A 17,724-nucleotide genomic window follows, 5' to 3' on the forward strand; every position below is an offset into this window, starting at 1 on the left:
TCCGTTTCTGAAGAGAGAAAGTGAGTCGGTGTCAGATGAGTAGCTGATTCTGCAATATCAAAAAGTATGATGTCTCTATGGAGAAAAGCTCCCTCCTGTGGTTTTCCTTTCCCTTCCCACTCTGTTCCTGCACACCATCAAAATTGTTAGTGAAAACCAAATATTTTTCATTGCAATGTCAAATTAAGTGTGATGTAGTTAAAAAAGGTAGAAAATGCTCGTCAATGCAATCACATGCTCCTGTTTGTATTCAGTATGGGAGCGGGTATGAATTCAATTGAGCAAACTTAATTGTAGGTAGGCAGTAAAGCTTACTGCTTAGTTTATGACTTTGGGTTGTTTATAGTTGCTATTTTATTTGGAGATAATGAAGAGATGAGTCTGCTTAAAAAAAAAGGCAAAAAGGCAAGAATATCTTAAAATAGTGATTAAGTTATATCTTGAGGTAGAAGTGGCTTTTTTTCCCCTCTTGGTTTTGAGACGAGTTAAATAAAAATGCATTTTCATTGACACTTAAAATAGAGAGTCATCATCTTTTGAAAGGCTATTAATTGTTCAATGTAGAAAAGCCCTGGATTAATGATACCTCTAATTTAAACCAACAACATTCAGGTGATACTTCTGAAGTCAGAATGAATGATAATGTTGTTTTCCTACAAGGCTAAAAATACCCTCCTTTTTCCATGATGATGCTTTTGTTTAAAAAATAAACATATACTCTAAATCTAAAAGCAAAAAAACCCCAACAAAACAGCAGTTAAAGATAACAGGTTTTGTAGAGTCATAGAATGGTTTGGGTTGGAAAGAACCTTCAGATCACCTAGTTCCAACCCCCTGCTATGGCCAGGGACACCTCACACAAGACTTATGTGTATCTGCATTAAACTTACGGAAAAGTTTTAAAGCCTGAGAGAAAATAATGGCTGGCTGAAATCTGACCGTATGCTTTATATTTCTTAAGATTTCTGTTTCAAGATTTAAATGTTTTGAACAAAACAGTCTATCTAGTCAGACTTTACCTGGACTTTTTCTGATCTCTGCTATTACAAAATTACAGCAGATAGCACTTTATAATATTTGCTGGAATTCTTATATTTCCTCTCTGTAGCCCTGATCTTTATTAACATTTCAAATGTCTCTCCATGTTTCTAACTGCTCACATTCCCATTCTTTGGACCCCTTTTGTTTCTTCTTCATCTTGCTTGAGATGGTGAAACCAGAACGCAAACCCGTGGTCCAGGTGAGGATATCTCTTTTGGTGTGTGAGATCTTAAAAGTGGCTTGTTTTACTCTGCCTTTCTTCATGGGAGTGATCCTTTGACAATGCATTTGGATTGATTTGAGGACTTGTGGTGGCGGGTTCATAACGTGGCAGCTGGATCAAGGGATCACTGCTCTGATGTACAAATGACATGCCAGATCAAAACTGTTAAACATTTCTCAGGGTTAATGTTGTCCTGGCAGACTTCACTGGTTAGGCAAAACCTACCCATACCAGATTGGACTCCCCTTGCCTATCCCGTTGGTGGTGTTACTAGTCCCTGCTACAGTGAGCACATGTGATGATTAAGCAATATTGTAGGACTCTGCATGTTACTAGCCCAGACATGAAACCCAAGGAAATGAGGACGTCTAACAGTTTTCTGGTAGCTTTGATTCTTGTCATGAGGAGAATGGTTTCTCTGAATGCGGTGTGAATGGAGAATGTAGGTTTATTGAGGAAGGAATGTTTTGTCTTTAGAAGTTTGTTTTCTTATGTAGCTTCTGGTATAACATTTTACTGCTGTCTCAGCAACTAAAATATGGCTGATCTTCACAGAATGATTTAGCCTAAAGATATGTGCTTCCGAGTACTTGAGTTGGTTTTGCCTCCATTCCAGAGCTAAAAGAGCAGCTCCTGGCTCGTGCATCACAGGTGGAAGAAATAGAGCATTTAAAACAAGAATTCGAACAGCAGCGTGAGCAGAGAAAAAGTGAGCATGAAGCTGAATTGGAACAACTGAGACTTTACTTTGAAAAGAAGCTAAGAGTTGCTGAAGAAAACTACAGAGAAGAATTGACTTTGCTGCATCAGAGACTGCAAGAGCTGAAGGAATATTCACTGTCAGAGTTGGAAATGAGTCAAGATCAAGCAGGGGACATCAGGTGATTATTCCTCTTCCCTTCATGTCATGACAGCATTGCTTGCATTATATTTTTAATACTAATGATGATGTTAGCTTCTAAATATATTGGGATTGAGCATTAGGTGATCTGTAGTTAGAAACCCAGTGATGGAAGTCATGAATGTTCAGTCCTGAGCAGTTGTTAAAATTGCTCTGTGCCTACTTTTGGTACTACATCGTAAATTGGCAAGTTGACTTAATTTGTGACACATTGCAATCTTAAACTTGAAACCCCTTTTCTCAGTTCTTCTGTTACAGTTTTTGAAGAGGCTGCTGAGAAAGAGAGAAAGGATACGCTTGTTCAGCTAAATCAACAGCTGGAGCATCATCAGGTAGGATTTTTGATATATTAAAGTTCTACTGTTCATTACATGACCTATATGAAAAGTGATGTCTGATTCCTAGCTCTTAGCAAATAGTTAGTAATTCGAGACATTTATTAAGGCTTAATTATTTTTGACAAGTAAATTATCAGTTCTCAGCCTAGCAGAACAGATGAAACAGTGTTCTGTGATTTTGTGTCCTTTGGGTTATCCTGTGCCTAGTAAAGAGCTTATGAAAGCTTTTCTACACAAGTGCAGAACTCATGGTGTTTCTCTTCTCTATAGCTTCTGTAGTAGTTGTGCCTTTTATTGCTGCCTGTTCTCTTCAAACGCTGTTGCTAATTTGGTCCCTCTTCCATTTACACACATATTTTTATGTACCTTATTGTAATTTAAGAACTTACTTCTTTGCTTAACTTGAAGTGGACTGAGCATTTCAAAAAGGATTTTTCCTTTTGGTTTTGGCTTTAGATTTTTATTTTTTAAATGAATTATAAAATTAATATTTTTTTTTTTAGTAAGGGAATGACAAGGAGACAAGACACCCCCAAGACAGCATGAGCTCAATTTCATTAGTAAATTACACAAAAAATGCACGAGTTGTGAGAAATGTACACATCATACCTATTTTCTTTCTGTTTGATTACCTAGCTGAGTATGAAGCTGCATGCATAGTAGATGATTACTTTTAAGTTCTGTGGTGTACACAAAGGGGTCTCTTAATTGCTGAGAGTCAATAGTTTCTCTGCCCAGAGGCATGTGGGACTCTCCCCTCTACTATACATTCAAACAGCTCCTGAAGCTCAAAACTGCCTTGTGGCATGGTTCCAAAGCATATCTGTCTTGAGGGGCTCTGCTGCTGGAGCAGCAGATGGAGCAGCAGGAACAGAGCAAAGCCAGCAGGTTTTTTGGAAACCAGATATATGCATGTCGAGCAGGTGCCTTATACTGCTGCTGTCACTGAAAGATACTTGGCATGGTTTCTTCAAAGCTGAAGATGTCTTTCTCTAACCCATTTCTTGTGTAGGAAGAACTTGCCTGTTTGCAGGTACAACTTAAAGAACAACACAGGTGTGAATTAGATTCCTTAAGGTCTTCCCTTGCACTTCAATATAAAGAGGACTTAATGAAAACGAAGATGGATCTGTCAGACAAATATAGAACAGAAATAGAGGAAATGAGAAGAAAGCATTGTTTAGAACTTGAGCAGCTCCGTGCCCAGCTTTCAGAAGAACATTTAAAAGGTAAGATGATCTGACAGACTGGGAAGTAAAACATTAAGCTGCTTGTGTGGCTTATATATTCCTTTAAATAGGCTTTTCCAGTTTTCAGTTTGTTATTATCTACTATCAACTCTAGGGAACACTTAACACATGTTAATCCCTGGCATCAAGCACTTTGCTTTTTGCCTTTGGTAGCACAACTCAACATGCCCATAAAAGATACGGTGACCTGAAGTTGATTATTCTGTAGTAAAATGTGCTACAGCTGTGGAGCAGTTGCTAAAAGGAGTTGATCAGGTTTTCATTCTTGATGTCTGGAAGGGCACTGTCAATTCCTGAATTAATATTTGAGATTTTCTTAGTCTTGTCTGTCAGTTATGTTAAATGCCTCCTCTATTTGCATGAAATAGGCCAGTTCCATAGAGTAGACCCACTTCCGATCTATGTGCCATACCTCTTTTGCCTGTTTCTTTTGTGGGTTTCAGAGTGATCTGCTCATTTAATGTTAATATTTCCTTTTTCTCCTGTGTTTTCCACTAGTTGGCAGATGTATTGGGATGAATTTTTTGAACACAAAGGAGGAGCAGAATTTGTAATAGGTTTCTTTTGATGTGGAGTTCAGGTTAAAGTTCCTCTTAAGACTAAATTTAATGAGACTTCCAATGTGGTCATGGGTTGATGTAATTTCCTAACCATTGCTGCTTTTCTTGGAATTGTAATTTATAGAAATATACTGCTGTGTATTGATTCAGTGTGAAACGCATATATTGTTGAGGTGCAGGTAAGGTGTCATGGCAGTTCTTGTATCTGCAACGTTGATTTTGGAGCATAGTATGACTTTATAATCCATAATTTACAGTTAGCTATATAACACACAGCTATAACTATATTCCACTCTGTTGGTTAAAAGGATCAGTACAACTTTTAACATTTGCAGTTATATTTCTTATTTATTTTTCTTTTTAATACTAGACAGCATATAAAAAAGTGCTTAAAATGGAATGTTTAGAGATTTGTTCCATCTGCATTTTTTTGGAAATGCCTTGTGTAAAAAGCACGTACAAAAGAGGAGATAAAACTTGAATTACATTGCCCCAAAAGAAAGTCAGGTCCTGTGGCTGTTGCTGGTGGGAGAGAGGTCCTGCCACAGGCTTCATGATCCGTCCCCGTTATTCTTTGTGTGTGGATACTGATATATCTCAAAGGTGATGATAAAATGGAACAAAGTACAAAATCATCCTTATAAGGGGTTCTTGTTGATCTCTAGTTGGTACAAAATCATCCTGATAAGGGGTTCTTGTTGATCTCTACTTAGTACGGCTGCTGATAAACTGCACAGCTGACAATGTTCCACTTTAGTTCTGTGCATTAATAAAGCCTACTAAAATAAAATAAGTTCCAGAATGTCATTTTATTGTTTTGTTTTTGCTTTTCAGAAATCACCAAATTGCGCCTACAGAGTGCTCAAGATGCAGCACGTCAAGTTGAAATGGAGGTGGCTGAGCGCATGTCTATGCTGGAGGAAGAGCACAAAGCTAAGCTCTCCCTCCTCAATTCTGAGAAACAGCGTATTGCAGAGCTTTTGGAAGAAATAGAGCACTTAAAGGAAGAGATTACTAAACAAAAAGATTCCTCTGTGCAGAATGAAAAGCATCTGAAAGAGGAAATGGAAAAGGTAACATGTATTACAGTACTGTTTGGCAGAGAGTTGGGCAAGCTCAGAGGTGTTAGGAAGACCAAGGGAGATAGAAGCAGCACTTACCTTTAGATGTGCTTAGTTAGTGATAGTAGCTTCAGCTTTAAATGGACTTGCATGCATACACACAAATACTGGAATACAAAAGGTCCTCATCCTGAACATCTCTCTGCAGCAGATCAGAGTGTCCTGGTGCAAAAGTAACATGGTACACTTGCATACTCTGACTTGTCATGTGGCAATGGAGAATTCAGCAGAAAGCACTGGGGCAGATGGAGAGAACTCTCTGCTGAACAGGTCCCTTCTAAGAAATTTCTGCCTTTGAAGCAAATAACCAGTAATAATTTTTCAGATCATTTTTTGAGGGAAGAAGAGAGAATTAGAGAAGAGATTTCTGCTTTTTCTTTGCTTTGGTGTAACTCTTAGATTTTTGACAGTGAGAGTAAAAAGCTGAGAGAATCTTATCTGGCACCTTAGAATCATAGAATTCTTTAGGTTGGAAAAGACCTTGAAGTTGATCAAACCCAACTGTTCACTGCCAACACTACCACTAAACCATGTCCCTAAGTGCCACATCTACACATCTTTTAAATACCTGCAGGGATGGTGACTCCGCCACTGCCCTGGGCAGCCTGTTCCAGTACTTCACAACCCTTCAGGGGTAGAAGTTGTTCCTAATATTCAGTCTAAACCTCCCCTGGCACAGCTTGAGGCCATTCCCTCTTGTTACCTGGGAGAAGAGACCAACCCTTGCCTCGCTACAAATCTCTCTTTTACCTGTTCAGTCAGCTGTCCCATCTGAGGATAAGCTTAGCTTGGATGTTAATTCTTTGCTTAATTTGTTCTAGTATTTGAATGCTTAAGAGAATTAGATGGATGAAGCTCTTATTTCTCAAGTCCTCTTTTCCTCCCTTTTTAAAGAGAGATAATGAACATCCTTTTGCAGACTTAAAATCCAGTGGGGAAGCCCAGAGAAAACAGTTGCAGACTGGAGATGACAAGGAGACTGATCTGAAGCTTCTAGTAGTGAAGCCTTCACAACTAATAGTTACTCCTACCATTTGCAGGATCTTGTCTGTGGCACTACTGGGTGGGTAAAAGATAAGCATATGTGGAATGTGGTGTTTGAAATGACCCTGGCCCACATGCTGATCCTATGTCTTCTACACATCTTTTAAATACCTGCAGGGATGGTGACTCCGCCACTGCCCTGGGCAGCCTGTTCCAGTACTTCACAACCCTTCAGGGGTAGAAGTTGTTCCTAATATTCAGTCTAAACCTCCCCTGGCACAGCTTGAGGCCATTCCCTCTTGTTACCTGGGAGAAGAGACCAACCCTTGCCTCGCTACAAATCTCTCTTTTACCTGTTCAGTCAGCTGTCCCATCTGAGGATAAGCTTAGCTTGGATGTTAATTCTTTGCTTAATTTGTTCTAGTATTTGAATGCTTAAGAGAATTAGATGGATGAAGCTCTTATTTCTCAAGTCCTCTTTTCCTCCCTTTTTAAAGAGAGATAATGAACATCCTTTTGCAGACTTAAAATCCAGTGGGGAAGCCCAGAGAAAACAGTTGCAGACTGGAGATGACAAGGAGACTGATCTGAAGCTTCTAGTAGTGAAGCCTTCACAACTAATAGTTACTCCTACCATTTGCAGGATCTTGTCTGTGGCACTACTGGGTGGGTAAAAGATAAGCATATGTGGAATGTGGTGTTTGAAATGACCCTGGCCCACATGCTGATCCTATGTCTGGGAATACATATTTTGCTTGCTGTCTGATCTCTCTCTCTCAGAAACAGAGTGAACCGATTTCCTCCATTGCCTCTCTATTTCCAGTGCATCCAGCAAAAATCTTCCTGGATTGTGTGTTAATCAAAATCCTGGGTTTTTTTTCCTTTTCTGCCTTATCATTTAGGCTGTAGCATAAATGAATGCTTAAATATTTGTTCAAAATGAACTTTTCAAGAGCAAACTGAAGAGTCTACTTTATACCAATGTGATCTATTACTGCTTTTACACTCCTATGTGGTATTACTAGCCTTTAGTTTTCTTTTAAGAGATGACCCTCTTGTTCCCTTAGCTTACTATTTATTTGTTTACCCTTTCAGTATATTTTTAGAGTCTTTTTCTGCCTTTTATCATTTGAACAATCATTTAGTGCTTTGGCTTCTGTTTTTATACTACACGTTTGTGGTTTTAATGCTACATAAGAGAACTGTCCTTGTGATGGACTTGGACACCTCATATAAAGTATCCGGAACTGGAACACAAAAGGAGATGAGAGGTTTTTAATCAAGCCCAAAGGGGGCCAACAAAAAACCTGGAGAGGGGCTTTGGACAAGGGCCTGTAGGGACAGGACAAGGGGAATGGCTTTAAGCTGCCAGAGGGGAGACTGAGATGAGCTCCTAGGCAGAAGCTCTTCCCTGTGAGAGTGCTGAGGTGCTGGCACAGGGTGCCCAGAGAAGCTGTGGCTGCCCCATCCCTGGCAGTGTTCAAGGCCAGGTTGGACACAGGGGCTTGGAGCAACCTGCTCTAGTGGAAGGTGTCCCTGCCTGTGGCAGGGGGTTGAGACTGTTTGAGCTTTGTGGTCCCTTCCAACACAAACCAGTCTGTGATTCTGTGATTTGTAAGTTGAATTGAAATGAAGGAAAGCGGCCCCGAGGGAAAAGAACATGGAGTATCTTATTAATGCTAGAATTTTGCCTTAATTTTTTCTTCCTTACCCCAGTTAATTCTTACTAATGCACTGAATTCAAATAGCTATAAATTGACATTTCAGCCTTACTTTTATTTGGAAGTAAGCAGTATTTTATTTCACTGCAAGAATTGAATCTCTCCAAGACCTTTATGCCTGAGAATGTTCACTTCACACACTTCGGTTTGGTTTTGGTATTTTATGCAAAACTGTGTTCACAGATAAAATATGAAATGGCTGAGGATCACAAGAATAAATTACGAGAAGCCAGAGAAGAAGTGCAGAAGATGGAGACTATGTACAAAGAAAAAGAGAGCAAATGGAAATGTGAAAGAGAGGACGAGAGGATCCAAGCAGAGGAGAAGTTATCGCTGTTGCGTCTCGAACTGCAAAATAGAGGTGAATGTGAGAAGCAGAAGTTACAAAAGGAGTTTGAACTTCGTGAAGCTGAAATGAATCAAATTCAAGATCAGCAGGCTGCCAAAATACTAGAATTGGAGAAGCTGGTAAAAGAGCAGCAAAACAACTTGCAGCAGCTGGAGGACAGTCTTGCAAGCGCACAGACTGCGCAGAAAGCTCAGGAGCAGTATGACGCTGACCTGCAGGCAGCCAAAGCACTCATGGCAAGAGAAATGGAAAAGGCCACACTTTGCCTGCAGGAAGAATGTGCACTGAAACTTACGGAAGCACAAAGCAAGTAAGTCCCGAGTGTTTGAGCACTCTTCACTTAGCAATTTGGTCATTGTTATTGCTGCTTTCTCTTATTTTAAACTTGGAGTGGTAGTGATATAAGTTGGTCGCTTGATGGCACCAGCTAACTTCTTGTATGTAAAGCTCACTCTCCCAAGGAACTGTAGTGCTGTCCATTGCAGTTTAATCTACAATTTTACTTCATGTAAATGCATTGAATCTAGTCTAGCAAATCAAAAGAAGTGTGGTCAAGTTCTGCCTGTTACAGTTAAGAATGCAACACACAGCTGAAAACCAGCCTTGGAGGAGGGGAAGTGTTATAGGACTGTCGTGGTTCAAGCCCAGCCGGCAACCCGGAACCACGCAGCCGCTCGCTCACTCCCCCTCCTTTTCCTTCCTCCCCCCGCTCCCGGAGGGATGGGGAGGAGAATCGAAGGAATGTAACTCCCACGGGTTGAGATAACAGCTCTCCAGTAACTAAGGTATAATACAAACCACTACTGCTACCAATAATAATGATAAGAGGAATAACAAGGGAAAAGGACACAACCGCTCACCACCCGCCGACCGATACCCAGCCCGACCCGAGCAGCGATCTGGGCCTTCCGGGTAACTCCCCCCAGTTTCTATACTGGGCATGACGTGCTGTGGTATGGAATACCCCTTTGGCCAGTTTGAGTCAGGTGTCCTGTCTCTGCTTCCTCCTGGCTTCCCCTCCTCTCTGGCAAAGCATGAGACTGAGAAAGTCCTTGGTCAGAGTAAACATTACTTAGCAACAACTAAAAACATCGGTGTTATCAGCATTGTTCCCAGACTGAAAGTCAAAAACACAGCCCTGCACCAGCTACTAAGAAGGAGAAAAAATGACTGCTGGAGCTGAACCCAGGACAAGGACATAAAAGTGGAAACATTCTCAAAGGTTTTTTTCAAGTGTTTTCAAACAATTCAAATGAATTTAAGCAAGCTGGTGAATGAAACCTGTGTTAACCACTGAATGCTGAGGTTGATGGGCTGAAGATGGTATTCTGCAGTTCTGGTTAAACAGGAAAGCTATAACTGCTCTTTTTTTCCTCCCCTTTCTGCACCCGTTTTAAGTGTGTTAAAGGAAATACTCAATTGCATGTTTGTATTTGCATGCATTGCTTCAAATTTATCCCTTCTTTCCTCCCTAAACAACTGTTCACAGAACAAGATTAGGGAAATAATTAGAGTAAGGAAACACTGAAAGTAGGAATTCAGCCTTTAAATAGCCCATCACTTTTTAATTATTGGTGTCTGTATCCAAAAAATACTATAGTTAATGGTTACAGTAAATTGCTGCACCTCTGATACTAAATCTTCTGCATCAAGCTTTAAGCAGACCTTAGAGAATATGGAGGAGCCCCTGGCTATCCCACATCCATAGTGGGTTTATGTCTCGGTCTTAACCAGATGTTTTTGAGATGATTCTTATGACAGTTGGTTTACTTGCAGATAACACGTTTGAGGTGTAGACGATGTGTATGCTGTATCCCAGATGCTCTCATATGGCAGTGTTCTCTCAGAGAAAGTGAACAATGTTTGTATGTTGCTCTCTGTTACTGAGTAATTTAATAGAGGTGCCAATCTACCTAGTAGTAACCAGATACTAGCAAGTGACAGTGCATATACCTTCAGTTAGGTAGCTATGAAATCACTGTGGATTAGTTCTGTGTTTGAAATACAAAGTCAAATTTGTGGAGGCTAAGTAAGGCCTCCTTTTTTTTCTTTGATTTTTATTTTTAGTTCAGTTTAAAACCAAAACAAGCAGTGCTTTTTTGACAATATTCTCTTAACTTTCTTGGAAATAATACAGGTTTATGGAGCAACACAAAGCCATGACTCAGAAATTCACAACTGAGCAAGAGATTCTTCTGCAAGAGCTGAAAGAGAAACACATTGATGAGCTGGAACTCCAAACTCAGCAGTTAGAGGAGAAGCATAAGCAGCAAATTTTGTCTCTTACAACTGAGTTTCAAACAAAGCACCAAGCTGAAATTGAGACACTTAAATCTACACTAGAAAGTAAACATCACATCCAGCTTGAAGCTTGTATTGCTGAACTACAGACAAAGCACCAGGCGCAGATCGATGAGCTGGAGGCTAAACACTTATCAAACCTGGATTCCTTGGAGTCATCCTACCTGTCTGAAATTCAGAATATTAGAGATGAGCACAGTCAGGCTCTTGAGAAGCTACAGCAGCAGCACACAGAACAGCTCCATGAAAAGGATAAAATGGGTCAAGCACGTTTGGATCAGGAGATAGAGATGTTAAAGTCAAAGCATGCTGAAGAACTTCAGCTTTCCCAAAATAAGTTGAAAATTGAGCTAGCTACCCTTCATATGGAAAAACTTAAAGCCATGGCTGTTGAAGCAGAAGCAGCTCATAAGGTGAGTCAGGAAGAAAACTTGACATAGAAGGTGAAATTTCATGGTACTTGCGTGGGATGCCCTTTTCCCTTGTTTTTGGGGTGTGTTTTTACAACCTGCCACTAATCCTAGTTTGTAGCCCTAGTGTGAGCTGAAACAGGAAACTGAAGCTGAAAATTAGGTCCATCTGTTGCTCTCCTCCCTGAATACTCAGACTAATGAGTTTTCTGTGTGGAAAAGGTACAGATGAGGTAAATATTTTTAACATAGTCCAGGTTGAAGGGTCTCTCTATTTTGTGTCTCAGAGCTTCTCTGCCTGATAGAGTAGCTGTAATTCTTCAGAAGTGATCAGGACAAAGTAAATGCAATTCTATGGGTTAAGCTACATCTCCAGGAATCTAAAGATCCTCCCTAGTGGCACAGTATCAAAGGGAAGACTAGAAGAAGGGTATCTCTAAAGGCTCCAGATGGGCTTTTTGGGGAGCAGATTGTTGGTGAGTGGATCTTGTCTTAGGGCCCTTAGCAGAAGTCCGTAGCTTAACTCTTCATTGGGTGGAGGTTTCAGCTCTTTTAAGAGTTCAGATGGGTAAAAGGTGATGCCAAGGCTTTTCCAAGTCAAAGAGATAAGGTGGCTTAGCTCACTGCTTAAACTTCAGATCCTTCCAGAGAGACATGTACTGGTTTTCAGACTTGTCTGTCACCATGCCCACTTCTCAAACTTCTGATTCTATGTTGTTTCTGTCCCCACAAAGGCTAAGAGGAAGGTCTTGTGGGGGGAAAGGTGGGTATTTTTCTTTTACCCTAACTTTGCTAACTAATCTTAAATCTTCATTTAATTGTTCTTGAGAGTAAAGAACTTAAAAAGATAAAGTTGAAGATTGTGCTGTGAGAGGGAGAGGTGCCATGGATAGAGGAGTAAGTAGGGGAGTCAAAAACTTCTACTACATAGGAAAAATAAGCTCATTGCAGTGATATCGGGAAGTTCAGGTTGGAGATAAGGAAGAAGCTCTTCCCTGTGAGGGTGCTGAGGTGCTGGCACAGGGTGCTCCGAGAAGCTGTGGCTGCCCCATCCCTGGCAGTGTTCAAGGCCAGGTTGGATGGGGCTTGGGCAATGTGGTCTAGTGTGAGGTGTCCCTGCCCGTGGCAGGGGTTTGAAGCTTGGTGATCTTAAGATCCTTTCCAACCCAGTCCATTCTATGATTCTATGTATATGTATGTCTGCTTATCATTCATGAGGCAGTATTTTTCCTGTGAAGTTAAGAAGCTTTAATACAGCATGACATGAGCTTTACAAGTGGGTTATAAAAATATTTGTACTTCCTTCTTTTTCTCCCCTTTTTAAATTAATGCTTGCACAGGATGAATTGAACACAGCTCTTCAAAATCAAAGAAGGTTGCTGGAAGAAGAGAAACGTCTGGCCCTGGATATATTACGTGAAGAAGTATTGCATATGGAGGACAAGCACAGAAAAGCACTCCAAGAACTTCAGGATCTTCATGAGACAGAAGTGAAGAAACATAAGGAAGAATACTCCAGGGAGCTGGAAAAACAACTTGAGAAACTAAAAGCACAACACGAACATGAGCAAAAGGTCAGAATGTTGCTAATACCTAAACCTGAAATAATACATAGATTATCATAAAGTAAAATCAGTTTTATTAATCTTAGAAGTAAGTTGTTGTATCCAGATGCTTTTTGGATGGTTTTGTTTTAATAGTGGAAACAGATAAGAAAAGACAAAGTTAACATTTTTAAGCCTTGCTTTATCTAAAAGGACTTAAGACAATTCATATATGTGTATTAGCCTGAAGTATTTACATGTAAATCCCTGTTTGCAGTGCTTTTTTTTTTTTTTTTTTTTGGGGGGGGGGGGGGCTGCTTTCTTTTGAGTTCCTGCTCTATTTAATTCAACATTTGAAAGCTGCCATTTTGATAGAAAACTAATAGGTAACAATTCAGGTCATTAACCATTTGTGGAACTGCTCACTTCAGGCTTTCATAAATGACTTTTATAACCTTTGCTAACATTGATTTCTTCTTTCCTTAGAGAAACTATTATAGCAGGTAATACTTTTCCAGATGTTTTCTCAGTGAGGGTTGGAAATCTTCCTAGTTGTCTTTAAAACTTTACCATTTCTTCTTGTTGGAAATGTATAAGCTTGGTTGTTTTCTTTTATACTGAAGGCTAAAAATGGGATCATCTACAGTAAGTTATCTTTAAACAATGAAATGGAATGAGTCTTTTATATAGTCTGACTTGTGTTGATGCAAGCAGCCACAAGTGATCAAGACTTCACTTTTCTATATTATATATATTCTTTCTATTCTGATGGCTACAGTGACTCTTCTAAGAAAGGATAATAGTAAAAAAAGAAAAGAAATTAACAGAGAAGCCCCAATCCTTTCCTGGTATTTTTTGATGAACTTTGTTGTATCTCGTAGCTGTAATGTTTAATCTCATTTGAACAAGAGAAATTGCATCTCAACGAAATATATTCTCCTTGTGTTTTTCTCTGCCTTTTTCTTCCTCATTTCTGTCTGTTGGAAAGAACAAGTAGGGAGTACTTGGTTAGTCTGACCTAATGATTTCATGAATACAGGAGATACTTGGTATCTAATGCTTTGTTGCTTCTTAACTAGATACATCAACTTGCTTTTTTTTCAGTCAGCATGATGATAGATATCAACTGTGTATGACCTTGAGGATTGGAGAGAACTACAGTGAAAATGCTCTGAAGAATTTGGTTGAGCTCGATAGTTTTGGATGTTTTTTTTAGCTTAATTGTAACACTGTGTCTAAAATCTTTTCTGTTACTTATTTGTCTGCAGATGTATGCTTCTGCGTTGGCCTCTGAAGTAGAAACTGCAAGAACAGCTCTTCTGGCTCAATTTGAGGAGGTAAAATTGAAGCAGCAACTCCAGTTCCAGGAAGAGATTGAGCTGCTGAAGTGTCAGTCGGAGGTACTGCTCGAGCAGCAGATTGCACAGCTCAAGGTAGGGGCTGGTAGATATCAACTTCAGAGTAGGCACTGCTAAACTTGTGAACATTTTTGTTCTTCAGCCACGTGACTCAACTCTGAACTTAGGTTGTCTTGCCTCACAATGTTAGGACTAGAAAAGCAGAATTGGAAACACTGCAGTGTTCGTAAGCAGTTATGGTATTTACTACAGGGTTACTACAACACTGTGCTATTTATTACATGGTTGTCTTAAAGTCCTGAATTGGATGTGAAGCGATGTCCTTCAAACAAACCAAACAGTCTTTGTTCTAAGCAACATTCCTTGTGTACATTTGTTCAGTTTGTCATTTGAAACTTTTTCTTCTTGTCTGCATAAACTGTGCCCTTGGCCTGTCGTCCCTTGTACAGTGGACTTGTGTATATGCATGTTCAGTGTATATAAAAGCAAAGCCATGTTCAGTGTTATCTAGTGTGATGACAGTGAGCACTTTGTGCATGAGGTGTTTTTGGTGGTTATTCTTCATTTCTGCTTTTTTGGGGTCATCATTTGAGTTCCAAACTATCATCCTGATAAACATCATCAAGATGCTATCTTTGGCCTTGTGTGTGAGGTAGTAATTGCCTGTCATCTTCTGAGTTTTGTGCAAAATGGCTTCAACTGGTTAGGTGCCAAGACCATGTTGAGTTATTAAACTTATGGAGAAGGCACAACCTGTGTCGGAAGAGACAGGGAAACTTGCCAACACACTGAGGTCAGTGCTTACATTCACCTCAGTGTTATCACTGTACTGAGCGTGTGGTGAGAGCAATTTGTTGAGCACAGGTAACTTAGATGAAGTACCATCTCCTTACTTGCTGCTCCTTTGGAGTTTTCAACAGATCCTTACTGTTCCTGTCAGTGCTCCAGCCTGAGGAGGGGCTCTTCCTAACAGTTCCACAAACCTCTACAACTGGGTGCTGCAGATGTGCAGAAAATCTCTATTTCCTGCCTCTGGTCCTCTGTGGATTCCTGGTCATTCTTTGACCTCTTTCTGACTGGTGCAGCTGTCTTTTGAAACAGAGGACACAAGTATATCCTGAAAAGCTGCTGGAGATATATTTGGCATTGTCCTCAGCTGAACCCCAGCCTTCAATCCACGGAAGCCAGGAGTGGACTGACTGTTACACATATACCCCCAAAGTAATTCCTGGTCTTCTCTCTCTTGTGTTGTCTAGGCACTTAAATTAGCATTTTGGGACACCAGAAACCTCTCTTCTTGTTGACATTTGGCCAGGGGTGATGCTACTGCTAGTACAGCTGTCTCTTTTGGCTTTTTTTTCCTTGTTAACTAGATGTGTGTTTTGTCCCAGAAGAGACTGACTAGATCTCTTTGCAATGTCAGGCTCAAGTGCATCATGGTCTGATAAAGGTTTTTGCAATGAGCCTTCCCCTGCTTACTTCCCCCATCTCATTTCTGCCATTGTCTTCATGCCAACCATGCTTTCTTGTTCTCTTTGCCTCCCCTTGCAGATTTTAGATATTCTGAGTTCCTTTTTACAGCCTGACATTCTCTTTTATTGGATGCACTGCTGCTGAGAAGAGGCAGGCAGTTTCAGAGACTTTGTCCACAGGTTTATCATACTGGTCGAGGAAGGTCCTTGTCCCTGTCTGTTCATTTTTATCTTGCTAACTGCTGAATACTCTGCTGTTTGACTCTACTCAGTGTAAGGACTGGCTGAGTCTTCCACAAAGCATCCAGGACAGTTCAGGTGACTACAGATGTTCTGCTCTGAAGTCTTGCTTTATGCCCTGCAGAAAAACCATTTTCTTGACTTATTGATGAAAATGGCAGCTATCACCTTGGAGTGTATTAGTGTTCATAGACCAAATGGCTTGAGGGTTTTCTGTACTGTGAACAAGAAGACTCATTTCCCATCCTGGTATTGCAGAAACAATTACTAATTAGGGTTCCTTTTAGCCTCTTCCCTGGGAAGGGATCCCTGGACCTTGTTTCACCTCCCTTATTTGCTGGTGCAGGAGTGGGGGATATCTGATAATCCTTCCTTTAGTGTGCTTTGGAGCACTCTGAGGTGAGATCCAATTGAAGAGCTTCCAGATCATTTAACTGTGTAAATCCACCTCGCAGATTTTCAGTTTGTTCTGGTAAATCATTGTTCCTATGTGGAACTGGGTTCTATGGGTGTTGTACTACTTGAAGTTGCTTACAGTGGCTTCTGTCCATCTCTATACTGACTTTACCCATCTGTTGTCTGATCCTCACTGCTATCTCAGCAGTCTGAAATGACCTGGGTCTCAGTGACCACATTCATCTACCTAACTGTTTTTAAATCATCATTTCAGCCTAATTTTGTTGATTGGAGGTGTTAACCATGTAAATTACTGCTAGTTAATTAGCAGTAAAGGCTAACCAGGAGGTAAGGCATGCATGTGAAAAGAAAAAGTAAGAGGGGGATTGTGGATGTTTGCTTGTGGATTTTGGTGGTGGGTTTTTGGTTGGTTTGTTTTTTTTTTTCCTCTCTGTAAACCAAAGTATATTATGTGACTTATGCAGGAAGAATTTGAAGCTGAAAAAAAGACGTCACTACAGGACAAGGAGCAGATGTTGATTCAGGAGAGGGAGAAGGCACAGGCTGCTCATCAGAAGGAGCAGGAGATGCTATCAGCCCAGCTGCAGGAAAAAGCAGCAATAATTATCCAGGTGCGTGGAAAGGATTTTAAACCTAGACTTTAAATGTGCTTTTATGGCTGTATTTTAACACAGCTCTCTCACCTTTCTCAAGATATATGTAGAGGGACTGTGTGTATAGTTCTTGTGATTGCTAGTTTTCAGGCTTAAATATATGATAGACTCTGTCTCTTGGTTGGAGTGCAACACGAGTTAACATGGAAATTGAACCTGCGTATCGGCTTGAAAACTGGTCTTCAGCTATTTCATAGAATCCCAGACTGGTTTGGGTTGGAAGGAACCTCAAAGCTCAGCCAGCTCCAACCCCCTGCCACGGGCAGGGACACCTTCCACTAGAGCAGGTTGCTCCAAGCCCCTGTGTCCAACGTGGCCTTGAACACTGCCAGGGAGGGGGCAGCCACAGCTTCTCTGGGCACCCTGTGCCAGCGCCTCAGCACCCTCACAGGGAAGAACTTCTGCCTCAGAGCTCATCTCAATCTCCCCTCTGGCAGGTTCAAGCCATTCCCGTTGTCCTGTCCCTACAGGCCCTTGTCCAAAGCCCCGCTCCAGGTTTCCTGGAGCCCCTTTAGGCACTGGAGCTGCTCTAAGGTGTCCCCTTGAGGAGCCTTCTCTTCTCCAGCTGCCCCAGCCCAGCTCTCTCAGCCTGGCTCCAGAGCAGAGCTGCTCCAGCCCTTGCAGTAGCTCCATAGCCTGCTCTGGACTTGCTCCAGCAGCTCCACGTCCCTCTTGTGCACTTGCCCCAGAGCTGGATCAGGACTGCAGGAGGGTTCTCCCCAGAGCACAGTAGAGGGGGAGAATCCCCTCCCTTGACCTGTTGCTCATGCTCTACGGGTGCAGCCCAGCACATGGTGAGGTTCTGGGCTCAAATGCACATGGCTGGGTAATGAGGACTTTC

General features: G+C 41.0%; 1 protein-coding gene across 1 annotated transcript in view; it reads left to right on the plus strand.

Moving 5' to 3' along the window:
- PCNT (pericentrin) overlaps positions 1 to 17,724 on the plus strand; it is a gene marked incomplete at both ends in the record, with an annotated part of 63,993 nt that overhangs the window by 14,122 nt on the left and 32,147 nt on the right. The window contains 9 exon segments of the mRNA XM_010024988.1: positions 1,852 to 2,145; positions 2,410 to 2,497; positions 3,516 to 3,732; positions 5,148 to 5,386; positions 8,323 to 8,798; positions 10,626 to 11,202; positions 12,540 to 12,773; positions 14,012 to 14,176; positions 16,695 to 16,841. Coding sequence (XP_010023290.1) covers positions 1,852 to 2,145; positions 2,410 to 2,497; positions 3,516 to 3,732; positions 5,148 to 5,386; positions 8,323 to 8,798; positions 10,626 to 11,202; positions 12,540 to 12,773; positions 14,012 to 14,176; positions 16,695 to 16,841 — 2,437 coding nt within the window.

The sequence above is a fragment of the Nestor notabilis genome, unplaced genomic scaffold (genome assembly GCF_000696875.1).
Source record: "Nestor notabilis isolate BGI_N333 unplaced genomic scaffold, ASM69687v1 scaffold15592, whole genome shotgun sequence".
NCBI classification, from domain to species: Eukaryota; Metazoa; Chordata; class Aves; order Psittaciformes; family Psittacidae; genus Nestor; species Nestor notabilis.